General features: G+C 38.0%; 1 protein-coding gene across 1 annotated transcript; it reads right to left on the reverse strand.

Moving 5' to 3' along the window:
• Positions 1-1,527: 1,527 nt before the first annotated feature.
• Positions 1,528-11,173, reverse strand: LOC135475470 (zinc finger MYND domain-containing protein 12-like). Its single transcript, XM_064755380.1, has 8 exons — positions 10,971-11,173; positions 8,910-9,051; positions 8,076-8,247; positions 6,705-6,874; positions 5,894-6,016; positions 5,174-5,297; positions 3,885-4,030; positions 1,528-1,867 (listed from the first exon to the last, which is right to left on the reverse strand). Exons 1-8 carry the CDS (start codon positions 11,075-11,077, stop codon positions 1,757-1,759), a joined length of 1,095 nt encoding a protein of 364 aa, XP_064611450.1. The 5' UTR covers positions 11,078-11,173; the 3' UTR covers positions 1,528-1,756.
• Positions 11,174-17,366: the final 6,193 nt, after the last annotated feature.

Raw genomic sequence — 17,366 nt, forward strand, 5'->3', positions numbered from 1 at the left:
TCATGTGTTTTTCATATTGTTGTTAGTTTTGTGCATGTGGATACCTGTATGTCAGCTCCTAGATTGGGATTATCAATTATGTATGATCTATAGCTGGTAGCACAGGCTCAGAATTGTTAGTACTGTATATATGTTAATAGCAGAGAAGTTTTCATACATACTACTTTTGTAGGCTCTATACTGTTAGAAAATAAAGTTTTTTGTTGATGCTCAGGTTGCTGTCATGAAATGTTATTTTATAAAGAGTTTTGTACATACTTACTGTAACAGTATTAAGTTGTTTGAGAGCCCACATAGGCTGGGTGTTCTAAAGTATTGTACAGTACTCAGACCATGCAGTTTTGGCCAATGAATTTGCTGAAATGTGAGTAGGGCCTACCACACAGAGTATTGCAGACAGTCATTTGTAAGTTGTGTGTTGTTTCAACGAGTAGTGTTTATAGCTAGATTAAGTATATAAGCCATTCTCTTACTGATATTTTGCTTCAAGAAAATGCACTGAAGAAAGATCTACATTAGCTTATCACAGCTTTGGTGGCCTAATGCTCTTAGAGCATCTGTGTCGAAGTCAGGAGACCCAAGATCAAACCCAGGTTGGGTCATACCATGAACTTTAAAAATGGTACTTGTTGCTGCCCGTTGTCGTACTCTGCATTGTAAAGTTTTAGCAGGGAAACATGACTGGTTGGCCTGGTGTCATGTGTGGTGTCTTTGGCACGATAAACAGTGGCTGCAGCACTTTGGTGGCATTGACTTGTCCTACCACAAGGAGACACAGTATACTGCTACATGTATGCACACCTAATGACTCCTCATCATTTTACAACTAAAACATTGTTAATTACAATATGTACGATGTAAAACGCCAAGCATACATACATAGATTGGCTTGTCCACTCACAATTCTTTTGGGGCATTCACACACACGACTACACTGTAATTACAGGTTCAATGAAGACACTGTTTTCAGCGAGGAGCAAACAGAATGGTTTGGTTTTGAATAATACAGACAAAATCCCTATAAAGTTGTCTTTTCCTTAATTAAATTCTTTTATTGTCTGGCTGACCCCAGTTTACTCAAGCACAAATTGGGTGCTTGCTGGCTGATTTGGCTAAAAGACCTGATATCAAACCCGAGTTGAGTGATATCAAAGAAAATAGTACTTTTGTAATTTACAGTGTGTGATATGTACATGTATATATATTTTTAATGCTAGAACAGCCCCTTCATATGTCATAACTTATGTCATACCTGAGGCCTCCGTGGCCGAGAGGGTTAGCATGCCAGCACAGTGCAATGACCCAAGAGCCTGTATGTGGGAAGGTTTGTACGTGTGTTTTCCCCAGGCTCTACTGGGTTTCCTCCGACCATAGTAAATATTCTTGAGTACAGCATAAAACACAAATCAAATAAATATGTCGTACCCTCATGCTCAGGGGTATGACTTAGGCTATGATTCCAGTTCAATGATCATCATAATGGTGCTTGAAAAAATTGATTTCTGTTTGGACATAAACACATTGTGTTGATAACTTGTGTGGCCTTTATTTCTCTATCACAAGTACATGGACATGTAACAAACAAAACGATGAATGAAAGTGTAAGATATCACAGACACAGCTTCTCGTCAGTGGACAACTAGTGCATGTGCACTTTGACAGTTCAACTGTACTGAGAAGGAAAGACTGGGACTCTGGAATACACAAGAAAGGCTGTGAAGTTTCATTGGGAAATCATTGCTTTTAGCTTACTGTCCTATAAGTACACCTTCTCACAAATTTTCATGAATTCTATGATAGAACGTGATAATTCCTCATCAGGGTTTCCCTCGCTGACCACAACCGCTCTTCTCCCGTACTCCTTGGCCTGAAACCACAAAATTACAAGACTGATTACCTAATGTGATCAACAAGTGTCACTATTTGATCTTCTAACATGGTGAAGTTACCACCTCCTTTGTGATGATGTGGAATTTAAGTTCAGACCATTCCAGCAAACATTTCCAAGGATGAATGATGTCATATACATGCAATACAGAAGATGTTTGGGTACAACCAATCATGAATGATGTCATATAATACAGAAGATGCTTGGGTAGAACCAATCATGAATGCTGTCAAATAATACAGAAGATGTCTGGGTACAACCAATCATGAATGCTGTCACATAATACAGAAGATGTTTGGGTACAACCAATCATGAATGATGTCATATAATACAGAAGATGTTTGGGTACAACCAATCATGAATGATGTCATATAATACAGAAGATGTCTGGGTACAACCAATCATGAATGCTGTCACATAATACAGAAGATGTCTGGGTACAACCAATCATGAATGCTGTCACATAATACAGAAGATGTCTGGGTACAACCAATCATGAATGATGTCATATAATACAGAAGATGCTTGGGTAGAACCAATCATGAATGATGTCATATAATACAGAAGATGTCTGGGTACAACCAATCATGAATGCTGTCACATAATACAGAAGATGTCTGGGTACAACCAATCATGAATGCTGCCATATATATGTAATACAGAAGATGTTTGGGTACAACCAATCATGAAAGATGTCATATAATACAGAAAATGTTCGGGTACAACCAATCATGAAAGCTGTCATATATATGTAATACAGAAGATGTTTGGGTACAACCAATCATGAATGCTGTCACATAATACAGAAGATGTCTGGGTACAACCAATCATGAATGATGTCATATAATACAGAAGATGTCTGGGTACAACCAATCATGAATGCTGCCATATATATGTAATACAGAAGATATTTGGGTACAACCAATCATGAATAATGTCATATACATGTTATACAGAAGATGTCTGGGTACAACCAATCATGGATGCTGTCATACACATGTACATGTTATACAGAAGAAGTCTGGGTACAACCGATCCTGAATGGTGTCACACGATACAGAAGATGTCTGGGTACAATCAATCATGAAGAATGTCATGTACATGTAATACAGAAGATGTCTGGGTACAACCAATCATGGATGCTGTCATACACATGTACATGTTATACAGAAGAAGTCTGGGTACAACCGATCCTGAATGGTGTCACACGATACAGAAGATGTCTGGGTACAATCAATCATGAAGGATGTCATGTACATGTCATACAGAAGATGTCTGGGTACAATCAATCATGAAGAATGTCATGTACATGTAATACAGAAGATGTCTGGGTACAATCAATCATGAAGGATGTCATGTACATGTCATACAGAAGATGTCTGGGTACAATCAATCACAAAGGATGTCATGTACATGTAATACAGAAGATGTCTGGGTACAATCAATCATGAAGGATGCCATGTACATGTCATACAGAAGATGTTTGAGAGCAATCAATCATGAATCATACAATCATTTAGAATAATGGGACATACAATTTGTCCCTGGAGAAAGCTCTATCAGAAAACACATGAATATCTGTACTAGAATCAAGACATTTAATTATGAATTATACAATTTCCCATTCACAGTTGATATTCTAGAATCATAATCTATCAAGGCACTGGTATACCAATCACGTTGGTAGTAATGCTATTTTGTGTGGCCTTGCACGAAGTTCAGTGAAGATCATTTGCCTCGGCCTTACACTGACATATAAAACTGGTCACATCTGACCAGCTCTGCCAGCTTTTCTCTCACCATAATGCTGGCCGGTGTCATGTAAGTGAAATAATCTTGAGTATGGGGTAAAATACCAATCAAATAAATAAATAAATAAATAAATAAATCAAACAACTGGATCAAGATACAGATTTCAGAGGGGTGAAGCAGGCATTTGCAGGAATCCAATTGGCAGAAGGAATACTATAGAGCCACCTGTGCTGATGTGACTTACCTTATCTAGATCGTAGAGCACATAATACAACATGGCCAGAGAATAGGCAATCCTGGCCATGTCCTCAGGCTTGCGGTTAGGCTGATGCTCCCTCATGTCAAATACTGCATTTAAAACCTGGATAGCTTCTGCCTCCTGGGCCTCATCTACAACATGTTACTTGTGAATTACAGGTAGATGGTCGTAACTTTCAGTCCATACATGTATAACCAAACAATACATTGTCACAGAGTCTAAGTTTGTATTCATGTACATGTAGTTACTGTTTACAGTTAGAGAGTCAGTTCTGCCACAGCCGATTAAATCATATACCAGTGAGATCACCGGTTCAAATCTGGCCGTTGCTAGTTTGGCTACTTATTAAAATCAGGAGATTTGATTGACTTGTCTGGTACCTGGTGAGCTTCAGCCATTTCCTCCAACTATAAACCTGACTAATGTCATATATCGAAGTGAAAAATTCTTGAACACAGCAGATGGAACATCAATCAATAAAATAAATGTTTGCAAAAACAACTGTACAGAGCCATTGTTGTACACACAAGTGCAGATCTATACTGTACACACATCAGTGCTGTTGCTGTAACATATCAGTGCCACTGCTGTACACACATAAGTGTCATGGCTGTACAATCATTAGTGCCATTAATACTGTACACACATCACTCTCATTTCTGTACAACATTAGTGTTGTTGCTGTACACACCACAGTGCTGTTGCTGCACACACATCAGTATCCTTGCTGTACACACATCAGCATTCTTGCTGTACACATATCAATGTCATTGCTGTGCACATATAAGTGCCGTTGCTGTACATGCTTTATTGTAGGTAATGTACGCACATCGGTGCAGATCCAGCCAGCACTCAAATCATTGCAAATGAAGTATGCACACAGGTGAGGATTCAGCATGTATAATATAAATGCTGATTCAGCACCCACAAGACTGTGAGTGTTGGATACAGGGTATTGCTGTGACTCTTTCAAAAAAATATTTTTGTAAAAACATCAAATGAAGTTCTGCATGTGTGATGTTTACAAATTGCCAACCTTCAACTGGCCTATTTTGATCTTTGGAAGTCATACTTAACTTTTTTTCATATGTCATTTGATTATTTCTCCAAACAAAAAAATTCCTGTATCCAACAGTGAGTTGAGTAAAGATCCATACACAATATGAGTAATAAAAATAACAAAGCAATTTTTACCATAAAAAAAAAATCAGTGTGTCAGATTAGACAGCTTGATGCTAGATTATTCTGTAAAACTTGGCATAGGTGATAATTACCCAGCTGATCTTCCTCCTCTTGTTTACTGTCTGTAATCACAGGTCCCACCCCTACAGGTGTATCAGGTGTCCTCGTTCTTACCTGGATGATCTTACTCAGGTAATCATACCAAATCTGTGTCACCTACAGAAAATCAAAGGCCATTGTTATACTGATAGCTCTGTAAACATGCAACTGTATCACTCCAGGATTTGCTCCATTTTTTCCACTCACAAAAACACATTCACATCCTTCAGATATTATTAATCATGGGGTATATATGTAAAATAACAATGTGACAATTTGAAATCAAATAAACAAGTGATCACACATGCACATCACATGTTTACACTTTAAAACAATTTGTATTAAGAATTCAACTGGTAATAATAGAAAATTTAAGGAATTAACTCGGAGAAGATTGAGGTTGACATATCACCCAATATGAAGGTTACTGACACCATATATTCTTGTATCCTGTCACTGAGCACATGTAACCATGTAACTACATGTAACAGTACATGTCCTCCGAGGATATGCTGTATTTCGCCTAAGCCTTAGCATTTTTCAAGTGACACATTTTCCTTAATTCTGATTGATTCATTCACCTTAGAATGATACCTAAGAGTTTTAGAAGTTTCAAGTTGATATATTTCTTATCACAAAAAGTTAAGTTTGGCAGGAAAAGTGTCATTTTAAACTTTTGGTGAAAAACAGTATTCTGAATTATAAAGACTCACTTGTCTGTAGAGTGAATCAGCAATATCCATCTTTCCTTGCCTGAAGAAGACATTGGCCATGTGGAAGTAACCTCCAGCTGTGCGAATGTCATCTGTTCCAAACTCATCAGAGGCATGGTATATCTAGAAACAGTCATGACATTTACATACATACATTAACAGCAATATAGGCCTACTGAGGCTGTATTAAGCTGGACAATACACTTAATGCACAGATACATTACAATACAAAAAAATACATACTAGTATGAGTTTCATTGCACTATATTTGAATGTGTTTAAGAGTTCTTATTCTATAATCCTCAACCATTTTGGAATTACATACAAAGACTATCAAAGACTATAAGTTTCATGTTTTCCTCCCTTTGGTGCATGGGCAAAACGCTCGCCAAATGACATACATTTTACATAGAACAGACAACTCTATTATAAAACAGGAAGATGTTTTTGCTGACAAAAATGAATGGAGAGATAACACACGCCAAGTGTAACAGAACAACCTCTCATGTTAATTTCATTCCATGATCCTCGGTAAAAGCTATTGTGACATCATGACGTCACAGAAAGGTTAAACATATGTAACCAGTATATGGTTTTGCGACTTTGTAGTAACTTACAGATACAGTATTTATTTACGTATTTTACTAGTTGTTTAATAATGCCATTACTCATGAATTTTCTAACAATATGGCAGTTGAAAGTCCTCTAAATCTGAAGGACATGTATCAGTATATGATACTAGCCAGACAATTTGTTCAAGTTCCTGTTATATCCCTCAGCTTAAACCAAACCAGGATTCAAAGTCACTTACATCATCAGCAAGCTGGCGCAGTGCCTCATCATATTCCCCTTTGGCAGCGTATAACAGGCCCAGATTACGGAATAACTTGGACTTAATGGCATTGGAACTCTCTGGCATTTTGAGAACAGTCCACTGGGCTTGTGCAAGATACTCTTCAGCCTGGGGAAGACGACCAAGACCTGCCACAAAACAAACAAGGCAGTCAGAGAATACCAGTAACTCATCTGACTGAGCAGTTTGTGCAGAGCCCCGTGGATAACCCACAACTATTCACAGGTTGCTGGCATACAGTACTTGCTCTGTCCCCACCACACAGTTTGGTTTTAAGGTGTACTTGTCTACGAGTACAGCTACATGTAGTCATGTTGTTTAGCCACACATCTGCTTGAGTTTCTCTTGCACTGCAGAAGGATTTATTTATTTAATTGCTGTTTTAAGCCATACTTAAGAATATCTCACTTATATGACACTTATATGGCCAATGTGACAGTGGGAGAAAACAAGGAATTCCACAACAAATCCACAGGTGGCAGTCAGACCTTCTCCCTTATGATTGGAGAGGTAGCCAGCATGAGCTCAGGGCTTGAACTCACCGTGACTGCACTAGCACGCTGAGCGACTCAGCCACGGAGGATCCCATTGCATAAAGAGGGAAAGGAAATACCCAACCATCACTTCAATCACAATATTTTGCTGATTTTCTTTTCACTTTATATAATCAGTCCTTCTCACTGCAAAAATATCACAAAGATAAACAACTCATTTACTTGGAACAACCCTGAGGAGCTGTTCTATTCTTCAACCCTAACTTCCAACTTCCATGGAATTTGTTTCACACTCTAAAGTCTGGATTCATAAATTAAAGTGAGAAGTGTGATGATATATACATGCATACATGTTCAATGGAGACCCGTCAATCGCTCGGCAGCTGCACCTTATTTATTACATTATTTAACTGATCCCTGATTTAACTGTCAATCATGTCAATGGTTCCTTTCCCAGCTCATCATGATTAACATTAAAAAGTGTATCAGTTTCTACTGTAACATTGGAGGGGCCTCCGTGGCTCAGTCGGTTAGCGCGCTAGCGCAGCGTAATGACACAGGAGCCTCTCACCAATGCGGTCGCTGTGAGTTCAAGTCCAGCTCATGCTGGCTTCCTCTCCAGCTGTACTACTACTGTAACATTGTAGAAATGGCACTATCATCCATTTTTGCCTTACCAATAGCTCACGGTCCTGCTTCACACTTGCGCCATCTCACAGTGTAATATTATTTGCCGCCTTCCCGTTGATTCATCAATCATAATGATTAGACCGTGTGTTTTCAACCACAATTATCACCCAAAGGACTTCCAGCTGACAGGAGAATAAATACTCACCAATACTAGCCTCTCCCAGGATGAGGTAAGAAGGAACAAGCTCTATGCTGGCCAAACCATACACATCAATGGAGAAGCGAAGAGACTGGAGGGCAGCAGGTAATGCCTGCTCATGTTTCCCTTCAAATAACAACTTCTGGCCAGTTGTTCTCGTCAGCTCAATCAGTTCAGTCTGGAAGAATATAGCCATTGTCACTTTATAATACTAGTAATTAATTATTTCATCATATTTCCCTCAAAATGAATGAATTAAAATTTTTAATGAACGTATAAGTCACTTTAACACATACAAGGATATACATACCTGATAAATCTGCATGTAGACAACATACTAAAAAAGTGACTAATAAGAGCCCTGGGGCATTTATCTACAAAGGTAACTCTCCAAAGATTGATATCTATCACCATATTCATCAAATATTCATGTGGAAGGCAAAATTCATCTTTGGCTATCACTGAAATACAGCTTAATTAAGTACCAAATGTACAAACCTACGGTAAATCTGTAAATCTGTGAATACTGTTAATTATGATGCAAGCTTCATAAAACTATGTGAACTACTTCTCTACAGCCCATAGTTCTCAGGGAACTTTTCAAAATATTGGTTGCAGAAGCAGAAGGTTAAAAAATTAGGATATCTCATTTGTAGGGACCCTTTGAAATTGTCATCTGCATTTTTTGATAGGTAATTTCATATTGCGATCGGATAATACAATATATGAAAATTTCTTTCATTCATCTAATGAAAAATTGGCCGATGATTCAATACGAACAGAAAAAATATGGGTATAGCAGTTTGAGCCCCAGTTAAAACCAGGAAATATCAATATAACCTGCTTCTGAAGCTGCCTTTCTTGTCGATGATTTCTTTCTTCCTGGGAGGGAAGAAACAGTGCTGGCTGTCTTAGAGCTGCAAGGCTATCACATATGTTCTCATGGATCCCAACCCAGTCAGCCTTCTGATGTTCCACACCACTGGAAAGAAAACAAACAGACCAAAACCTAAAATATTAAAATTGTACCTACTGCATTTCCAGGGTGTTTGTAAATAATGTACAACATGTCAAAGAAGCCAATTCTTATTCCAGTAGATGATTTGGATTAACGGGAAGTCACAGAATGTTATCTGAGCAGACAATCTAATGACAACATTTAATCACATTTGTCATTTGTAGTTGACTATTGTCATTTGTATTTCTGAATTCGAAACAGGGGCACAACTGGATAAAATGCGACTTTTCAGGATATACAAGGCAGCACAAAATGAAGTCTTTATAGGTGAATGAGACTGTAATAAAAATCAAAATAAGCAGTTTTAATTCTGACTGATGTCATTATGTGCCTAAAGGTCATATGTGCTTTAATATTATGTGTTTTAAGAGGTCACATGCAAAGACATCACCAAGACCACATACCACCTACTATGTCCATGTATGTACATGGGAAAAAGCCATGTACATACCACCTGCACCACTTCTGGCTAAAACACCATACATGTACATACAGTACACCAAATTCAACTTACAGTTTATCTGGAAAAATTTTCCTTCTCAAACTGAAAGTTTTTCGGGTGAGGATTGTGTTACATTTTTCCATCATTTTGTGTACATGCATGCAATTTGGAGTTAATTTTTGTCCAGAAATGAACCATTCAAATATGGATAATCCATAATTTGCTCAAAATGCTCCTTAGATTTTAGGAGCATTGTGATGTCAAAGCGACCCTGGTTCATTCATCTGACCATCATCTGATGTCTCTAAAACTGTTACACTTTTGTAAACATGAATGCTGGGCACCACCAATGATGTTGCAGCATTCTAAAAACAGAGACACAAACACTTGGCATATCCCATGCAATGTTACATCATGCACATTGGATAGTTGTAAATATTCATCCTAAAAATACTTTTTACCGTTAATCTTATTGGGGACACAATGAAAGAAATCTTAAACAAAAGCCAGCTTCAATGTGAATACAATACACTACTATAACTTGTTGGAGGTTAAGGTCTAATATGCAATGCTGACTTTTGATTGGAATTGTTAAACCTCAACTTTCTGGGCTGGTCTTTTTGCACATGATATATTACATCAAAATTTGGCAAAATCCTAAAATCAGTTCTAAACGTTATTAACATAAATCCATTCATATAAAAAATATAATCTCAGTCTTCAAGATTCAACAGGGAATTGAGAAATAAGCTTATAAGGGTGCTTCATGTGCAACCACAAATATTTGAATCTTGTGCTGTGTACTTCTGTGATTTAGCGCGATCAACCAATAGCGTGTCATTACACATCAGTGTCATTACACATCAGTGAAATGACGAAGGTATCTCCTGTGTGATGTACGTTTCTTATGAACTGATTTTGCTGCACCCTTAGAAAACTAAATGTGTAGTAATTTATATGGTACTAGTACGACATAATTGTGCTAAAGCTGCTGTCTTCTGGTAATGATGTTGGTTAGCGTGCTAGCACAGCGTTACGACCCAGAAGCCTCTCACCAATGTGCTCGCTGTGAGTTCAAGTCCAGCTTATGCTGGCTTCCTCTCCGGCCATATGTGGGAAGGTTTTCCAGCAACCTGCGGATGGTTGTGGGCTTCTCCTGGGCTGTGCCCAGTTTCTTCCAACCATAATGCTGGCTCTCGTCGTATAAGTGAAATATTCTTGAGTTTGGCGTGAAACATCAATCAAATAAGTAAATAAATTCTGGTACTGGTGATGTTTTTCATGAGACAACGACACCTTGTACAAGCCATCGTCTCAAATTAGTTGATAACTACATATGCTTATGTTATACAGGAAAAGTTTTCTAATGATGAACGATGGCATTTGGACCTTGCAAGCAATGTGTTGTTGTTGTAAAATTTGGGTATATCTAAACTCATACCAATAATATGTCACTCGGCACTGGAGGCATTGTACAAAAGCAGGCTTCTGACACAATTCACATTTCAACTTGATGTCCTTCGGGTTGGCAAGTGGGTTGATCGCCATCGTGCTGAAATCAAGCTTCCTGAGCGAGAGACTAACAATCCACTTTATCCTCCGGCCGCCATCGATGTTGTTGTTATTCGTTACCGTGGAAACAGCGGGCACTAGCTGGCGGCACAAAATGCGGAATTGATTTTCATTCTAATGTAAGTAAACCTTATTCACACAATCTTATTACAGGTTCAAAGAAGCATAAATAACCAAAATATTCATTTTTCTTCAACTGTCTGAAATAATTCCCCCAACATCTCGTGATACATGCTTGACCCGATTGACGTGTTATAAAAGAGGGGAGGTAACAAGGGCCTAGGAACTAGATTACTTCTTTTGAATTTTTTTGCAAAGTTGTCTCCCCTGTAAAGAGAGATTCTGGAAAAGCGACAGCGATGCGAATCGCATAAAGCCGTTTCTCTTTCAAATGGTGGGGTTCTAGTTCAGATAGACAAACCGCATTTTGGGTAAAATCTAAAATCTTGGAGGAAGGCAGGATAAACAGTTAGGCCTTTTGGTGAAATGTTATAGGCCTATATAATTTTGGGGTTTTGAGGCACGAAAGTTAAGTACTATCCTAGCCAAATAGGCTAGAGTCCTGGAAATGCCCACGTCCGGAAGTTCTGATCTATCAGATAGCTGGGGCAGAATTTTTGGTTCCTAATGTAGGCGTTTAAACAAACGCGTTTATCAATCGTCAGTCATGATTTACTTTCAGGGTTATTAATTAATCGCAGACCAATTTCCCAAGCTCAACACAATCAACTAAAAGCGATACGTTACAAAGGACTTCGTATGGGGTATGGCAGAGAATCGGCCCAGTACAATAAACTGTGCACCTCCAGAAAGCGAATCTGACTATAGCTCTGTGAGTGACAGCTGCTGATACGCTCATAAGACAACTTCTTTTTGCAGTTCTGTTTTACTCTTCTTTTAATGTTATATGACAAGTATGCGAGTTATAATGCTCTAAACATGCACCGAAACGATGTATAAATCATTAAATCGAAAAATTGCATCCTACTCCGGTCACAATGAAACTGTAAAGTGGGCAAAATAATTGCTCCACAAACGCAATTTCCGAAAAATTCTTGAGCACGCAATTATGCACCAATCAATTAAATAAAGATACAACAATTGTAACTTACAGTCTTATACTTCCGGTATGCATAACATGTTCATGATAGCTAAAGGACCACATATGATTTCGCTATAGTTTCCACACGTTATGTAATACCATACCCTGATAATTATCCACTCTAATTCTGCCAGCATCCTGTGGATGATCGTGTGTTTCTCTCGAGCTCTGCCCGGTTTCCTCCCCCCATAATGCTGACGCCCGTCGTATAAGTGAAACATTCGTGAGTATGGCGTAAAACACCAATCAGATAAATAAATACATATGCCGATACTTACGTTTTTTTCTTATTGTCGTATACGAATGTCAAATGCTACTGAATTATGAAGCAGAATAAAAAAAGAATCACATATTTAATACTGGTAGCTTGGAATGAATATGTTTCTGATAATGCGTTACCTTAAAGGATTAGTGTCTAGATTTAGCTTCTGGTCCTAATTACAAATATTAAAACCTATTTAAACAGTATGTTAACAGGAGGGCTTTTGAGAAACGTAATAATCACTTCAAATCTACCAAAAACAACAGATATTCTGCCCGTCTATCTCAGCAGGCCTGTGTAACCTGAGAATTCGTATCGTAACGATGCCATTTTCGAGATGGATTTAATCTACACAGAAGAAAACATACTACCATGTATCAGTTTGAACCCATACTGGACGACGTTAAAGTTTCGTTTTATGTCACAGACATCTCTGGTCAGACTTCAGAGTCCGAGTTTTCAGACGTGGAATTTGTTCTTTATAAAATTTCCGACCACACTGACAACAAGATCTGGTAAGCTACAGCTTTATCCTGCCTTACACTGTACATTTCGCATATTTATTGTAAGATTTAATATTTATTGTTATTTTGTTATATTGTCGGGATTCCGCATAGCCAATGCCTATAACGGCATATAGTGGTTATATTGTCGGGATTCCGCATAGCCAATGCCTATAACGGCATATGGTGGTTATATTGTCGGGATTCCGCATAGCCAATGCCTATAACGGCATATAGTGGTTATATTGTCGGGATTCCGCATAGCCAATGCCTATAACGGCATATAGTCGTGTACAATACAAATACATGCACCATGTTGACGTCGGTGTTAGTGCCTGTGCTGTAAATCCACGCTTTTGATTCTTATGTTCTTCGACGACCAGTTTGTACAACCGTATGCAGAACAGTAAACAATTTCGTGGAGAAATTCAATGTGCTTGTTGTCACCCTTCTAGGTTTTTGAACACTGAAGTAAACGGCAAAGCTCTGGCGGCTCGTAAAGGTTGGACTTGCATGACGTAATTCAGCGAAGGCTATCGAGTGAGTGCTTGGGGTTTAACGTCGTGCTCAACAATTTTTTCAGTCATTTGACGACGAAGGAATCCTTAGGGTGTATATAATGTACCTCCTTGTTGCAGGACAGATTCCCACCGCTCTAGTGCTGCTACACTGAGACGACTTACCGAAGGTAAGTAAGGTGCCCCGCCCGACCCATTATACTGATACGGGTCATCCAGTAGTTGGATTATCCCCTTCATGCTGAACGCCAAACGAGGAAATTACAACTTCATCTTTTAAAGTCGAAGACTATCGAGTGTTGGTGGATAAAATTCACACAACCAGGCTCATTATCTAGTGATGTTCAGTGCCACATTACCTTTCAATACTTCAATACTTTTTTTACACTCAATTTAACAATATATGCAGGGTATCTAATTATGAATAAAAAATAGTAAATCTGGGCACTAATCCTTTAAGACTTTTGAAACAACTCATAAATTATTTCTTTGTTCTGTTTGATGCTTTCTTTTGTTTAAACATATTTTTTAAAAATATTTGTTGTTGTTGCTTTTTTAAGACGGAAAGATGGGATTTCAAGGTTACATTTTGTGTCAGGTTCTGATTCTAGTCCATTATTCATTACTCTCTATGTCTTCAGCTACAATAAATGTATATGTATAAATAAATCTCAAACATATATGCACTGTGGAAATGCATGCAACCATCTTTGAGTATTGAACTCCAATGATCGACACAGTGCATACTGCCAGTAAACTTAGTTTTGTGTTTTCATTTGTTTGTTTTTTTAAATGTTTTTTGTTGTTTCTTTTATGAAAGGGAAGGATGAGATTCCAAGGTTACGTTTTGTATAAATTCACAAACTATGAGAATAAAGCATACAAAGTGTATAACTGGTTGTTAAGTGCATGTCATTTTATTTATTTCATTGGTGTTATACTTCATACTGAAGAATATTTCGCTTATCCGACAGGGGCCAACATTATGGTGGTTGGAAACCTGACAGAACTCCGGGGGTATATGAATACATATACTAAGATCAACGACCCTTCTGGTCGTGGGCTTCTCCCTCGCTGTGTCCGGTTTCCTCCCACCATAATGTTGGCCGCAGTGGTATAAGTACGATGTAAAAATAAATAAATAAATCACCACCCCTTCAGATATATATTTGTCAAAGCGGTAGTTGAATATTAACCACATCAACATTTATATATTTGAAAGGATATTTTCTTTATAGGACTGGCCCCGATGGCTCAGTTGGTAGAGCATCCGCTTCGGGGTTACGGTAGATGGTGAGTCCTGGGCTGGGTCAAACCTAAGACCTTAAAAGACAAATTTGTAACTTCCTCAAATTACGTTCAGCATGAAGGAGATAGTGCAACGACTGGTTGATCCGTATCAGTATAATGGCTCTGGTCGGGCGGCTTACTTGTCTTCGGTAAGTCGTCTCAGTGAAGCAGCACTAGATAAAAGAGCGGTGGAAATCCGCCCTGCAAACAAGGAGGCACATTACATGCACGCTAAGGACTCCTTTGTTATCATTGGATTGAAAAAGGGTACGACGTTAAAACCCTAAGTACTCACTCACTCACTCACTTAATAGGATTTATATACAAAAATACACATGAAAGAGGGTATAGATATATTAGCGGATAATATTTATGCAAAGACGGTAATTTATTTCGAAGCATATTTCTGTATGTTTATATATATATTATATATATATGTTTATATATGAATATATATTAGTAAAAACAAGCATGTCTCTATACAGAACAGATGCCTTTACCAAAATAAAAAAAAATATTCCTATTCAAACATATGTGTAGTACCATTCTGCACTCTTTATATTTATAATCCTTTTAAAATAATTATATAAACCTATTTAATGAGTTTCCATAGTTTAAACAGACAATTCAATTATAAATCAAATAACAGGCAACATTACGCAACACATAGTTTTCAGTCTGGAAGCCTTCATCAAAGGAAATCGTGAAACGATAACCGTTTTAACTCATCCTAGGCCACACGTCTTCAGACGCGTTCTTTGTTCACTCGTTATCACGCATGTATCTCTCAGACAAAATCGAGTCGATGGTTAAATAATTATATTAACCTTCCATGGTTTACGCATGCAATTCAATTATAAATAAAATAACGGGCAATATTAAGCAACCTCCCAGGCCATTATATTTAAAATGATTACTCCTAAGCAAACTATTGGGAGAAATCTATCAGTATTTTAAACTGTCCAACAGACGAGCTAATATGCAAATGAGGCGGCTTAGAGCCTGGACCTGCAAAGATTGGGATAAACAATAATTCTGCTATTTTCTTTACTTTCAGCTTTTCTTCCTCCACTAGAAAGGAAGTCAAATGGACAGCGGAATTACTTGAGAGTTGGCAAAGTTCGCGTAGTGAGATCGCGTTGTTTGACCAGTCCATTAGCCCCATCAAGCCGGCGTTGGAAAATATGGCTAAAGACGAGGTTTGCTACAGCATCGCACAGGGTCTTTGTGAGGCGAAGAAAGTATCTGGCGAAGAGTATCATGGACACTGTATGAACTAGTTATAAATTTGCAGCTCTATCTGGAAATCAATGGGAAAAGTTTCACTCTATTTAGGACTCTGCGTTTCTTCAACTTAATCACGTCATGAAGGAACCGTCCGAGGAAGAGGTTACCACAAGAGGCCGTAAAGCTGCGGAAATTACTCTGTTGGAAGAAGAGCGGTTATGGGAACATGTGCTGGGATTTGATCCTCCACAGAATCTAGTCTATACGGTGCTTTACCTATTCGGATTAAACTTTGCTTTACGTGCCGCTACAGAGCACTGGAATCCGCGATGGACGAATACCCAGTTGCGCTGCTAGTCGCTAGATGATACAAACGGCCGTATATACCTTAGATACATGAAGGATGTTTCTAAAGGGAACTAGAGTGGCTTAAAACACCGGGATATAAAAAGGAAAGTCGTGTACGCCTATGGAGACTCGACAAACCAAAACGCATGCATCGTGCGGGCCAACCAGATGTACGACAGTCACTGGTGAGTATTTAGAGTGGATTGTCGTTTTAATGCATGTATACGAAAGTGTGTGAGAGAACTGGTTAGCACAACACAGACTCTGGATATCCTCATCCACACTATATTTACTATGTCCGCTTTCATTTGTCCAAAATCTTCTATAAAAGGGTAGTGACAATATTTACTATGTCCGCTTTCATTTGTCCAAAATCTTCTATAAAAGTGTAGTGACAATATTTACTATGTCCGCTTTCATTTGTCCAAAATCTTCTATAAAAGCGTAGTGATAATATTTACTATGTCCGCTTTCATTTGTCCAAAATCTTCTATGAAAGCGTAGTGACAATATTTACTATGTCCGCTTTCATTTGTCCAAAATCTTTTATGAAAGTGTAGTGACAATATTTACTATGTCCGCTTTCATTTGTCCAAAATCTTCTATAAAAGCGTAGTGACAATATTTACTACGTCCGCCTTCATTTGTCCAAAATCTTCTATAAAAGCGTAGTGGCAATATTTACTATGTCCGCCTTCATTTGTCCAAAATCTTCTATAAAAGGGTAGTGACAATATTTACTATGTCCGCTTTCATTTGTCCAAAATCTTCTATAAAAGCGTAGTGACAATATTTACTATGTCCGCCTTCATTTGTACAAAATCTTCTATAAAAGCGTAGTGACAATATTTACTATGTCCGCCTTCATTTGTCCAAAATCTTCTATAAAAGGGTAGTGACAATATTTACTATGTCCGCCTTCATTTGTCCAAAATCTTCTATAAAAGTGTAGTGACAATATTTACTATGTCCGCTTTCATTTGTCGAAAATCTTCCATAAACGTGTAGCTGATAA

This window comes from Liolophura sinensis, chromosome 9, assembly GCF_032854445.1.
Source record: "Liolophura sinensis isolate JHLJ2023 chromosome 9, CUHK_Ljap_v2, whole genome shotgun sequence".
NCBI classification, from domain to species: domain Eukaryota; kingdom Metazoa; phylum Mollusca; class Polyplacophora; order Chitonida; family Chitonidae; genus Liolophura; species Liolophura sinensis.

Bases quoted from the DNA above. Each gene is read 5' to 3' on its own strand.
- LOC135475470 (XM_064755380.1), bottom strand. From the start codon at position 11,077: ATGGCGATCAACCCACTTGCCAACCCGAAGGACATCAAGTTGAAATGT. The intron at 9,052-10,970 runs GTATGAGTTTAG...TTTTCTTTCCAG, and splicing joins TGCCGAGTGACATATTATTG to TGGTGTGGAACATCAGAAGG. The intron at 1,868-3,884 runs GTAAGTCACATC...TTGTGGTTTCAG, and splicing joins TGCTCTACGATCTAGATAAG to GCCAAGGAGTACGGGAGAAG.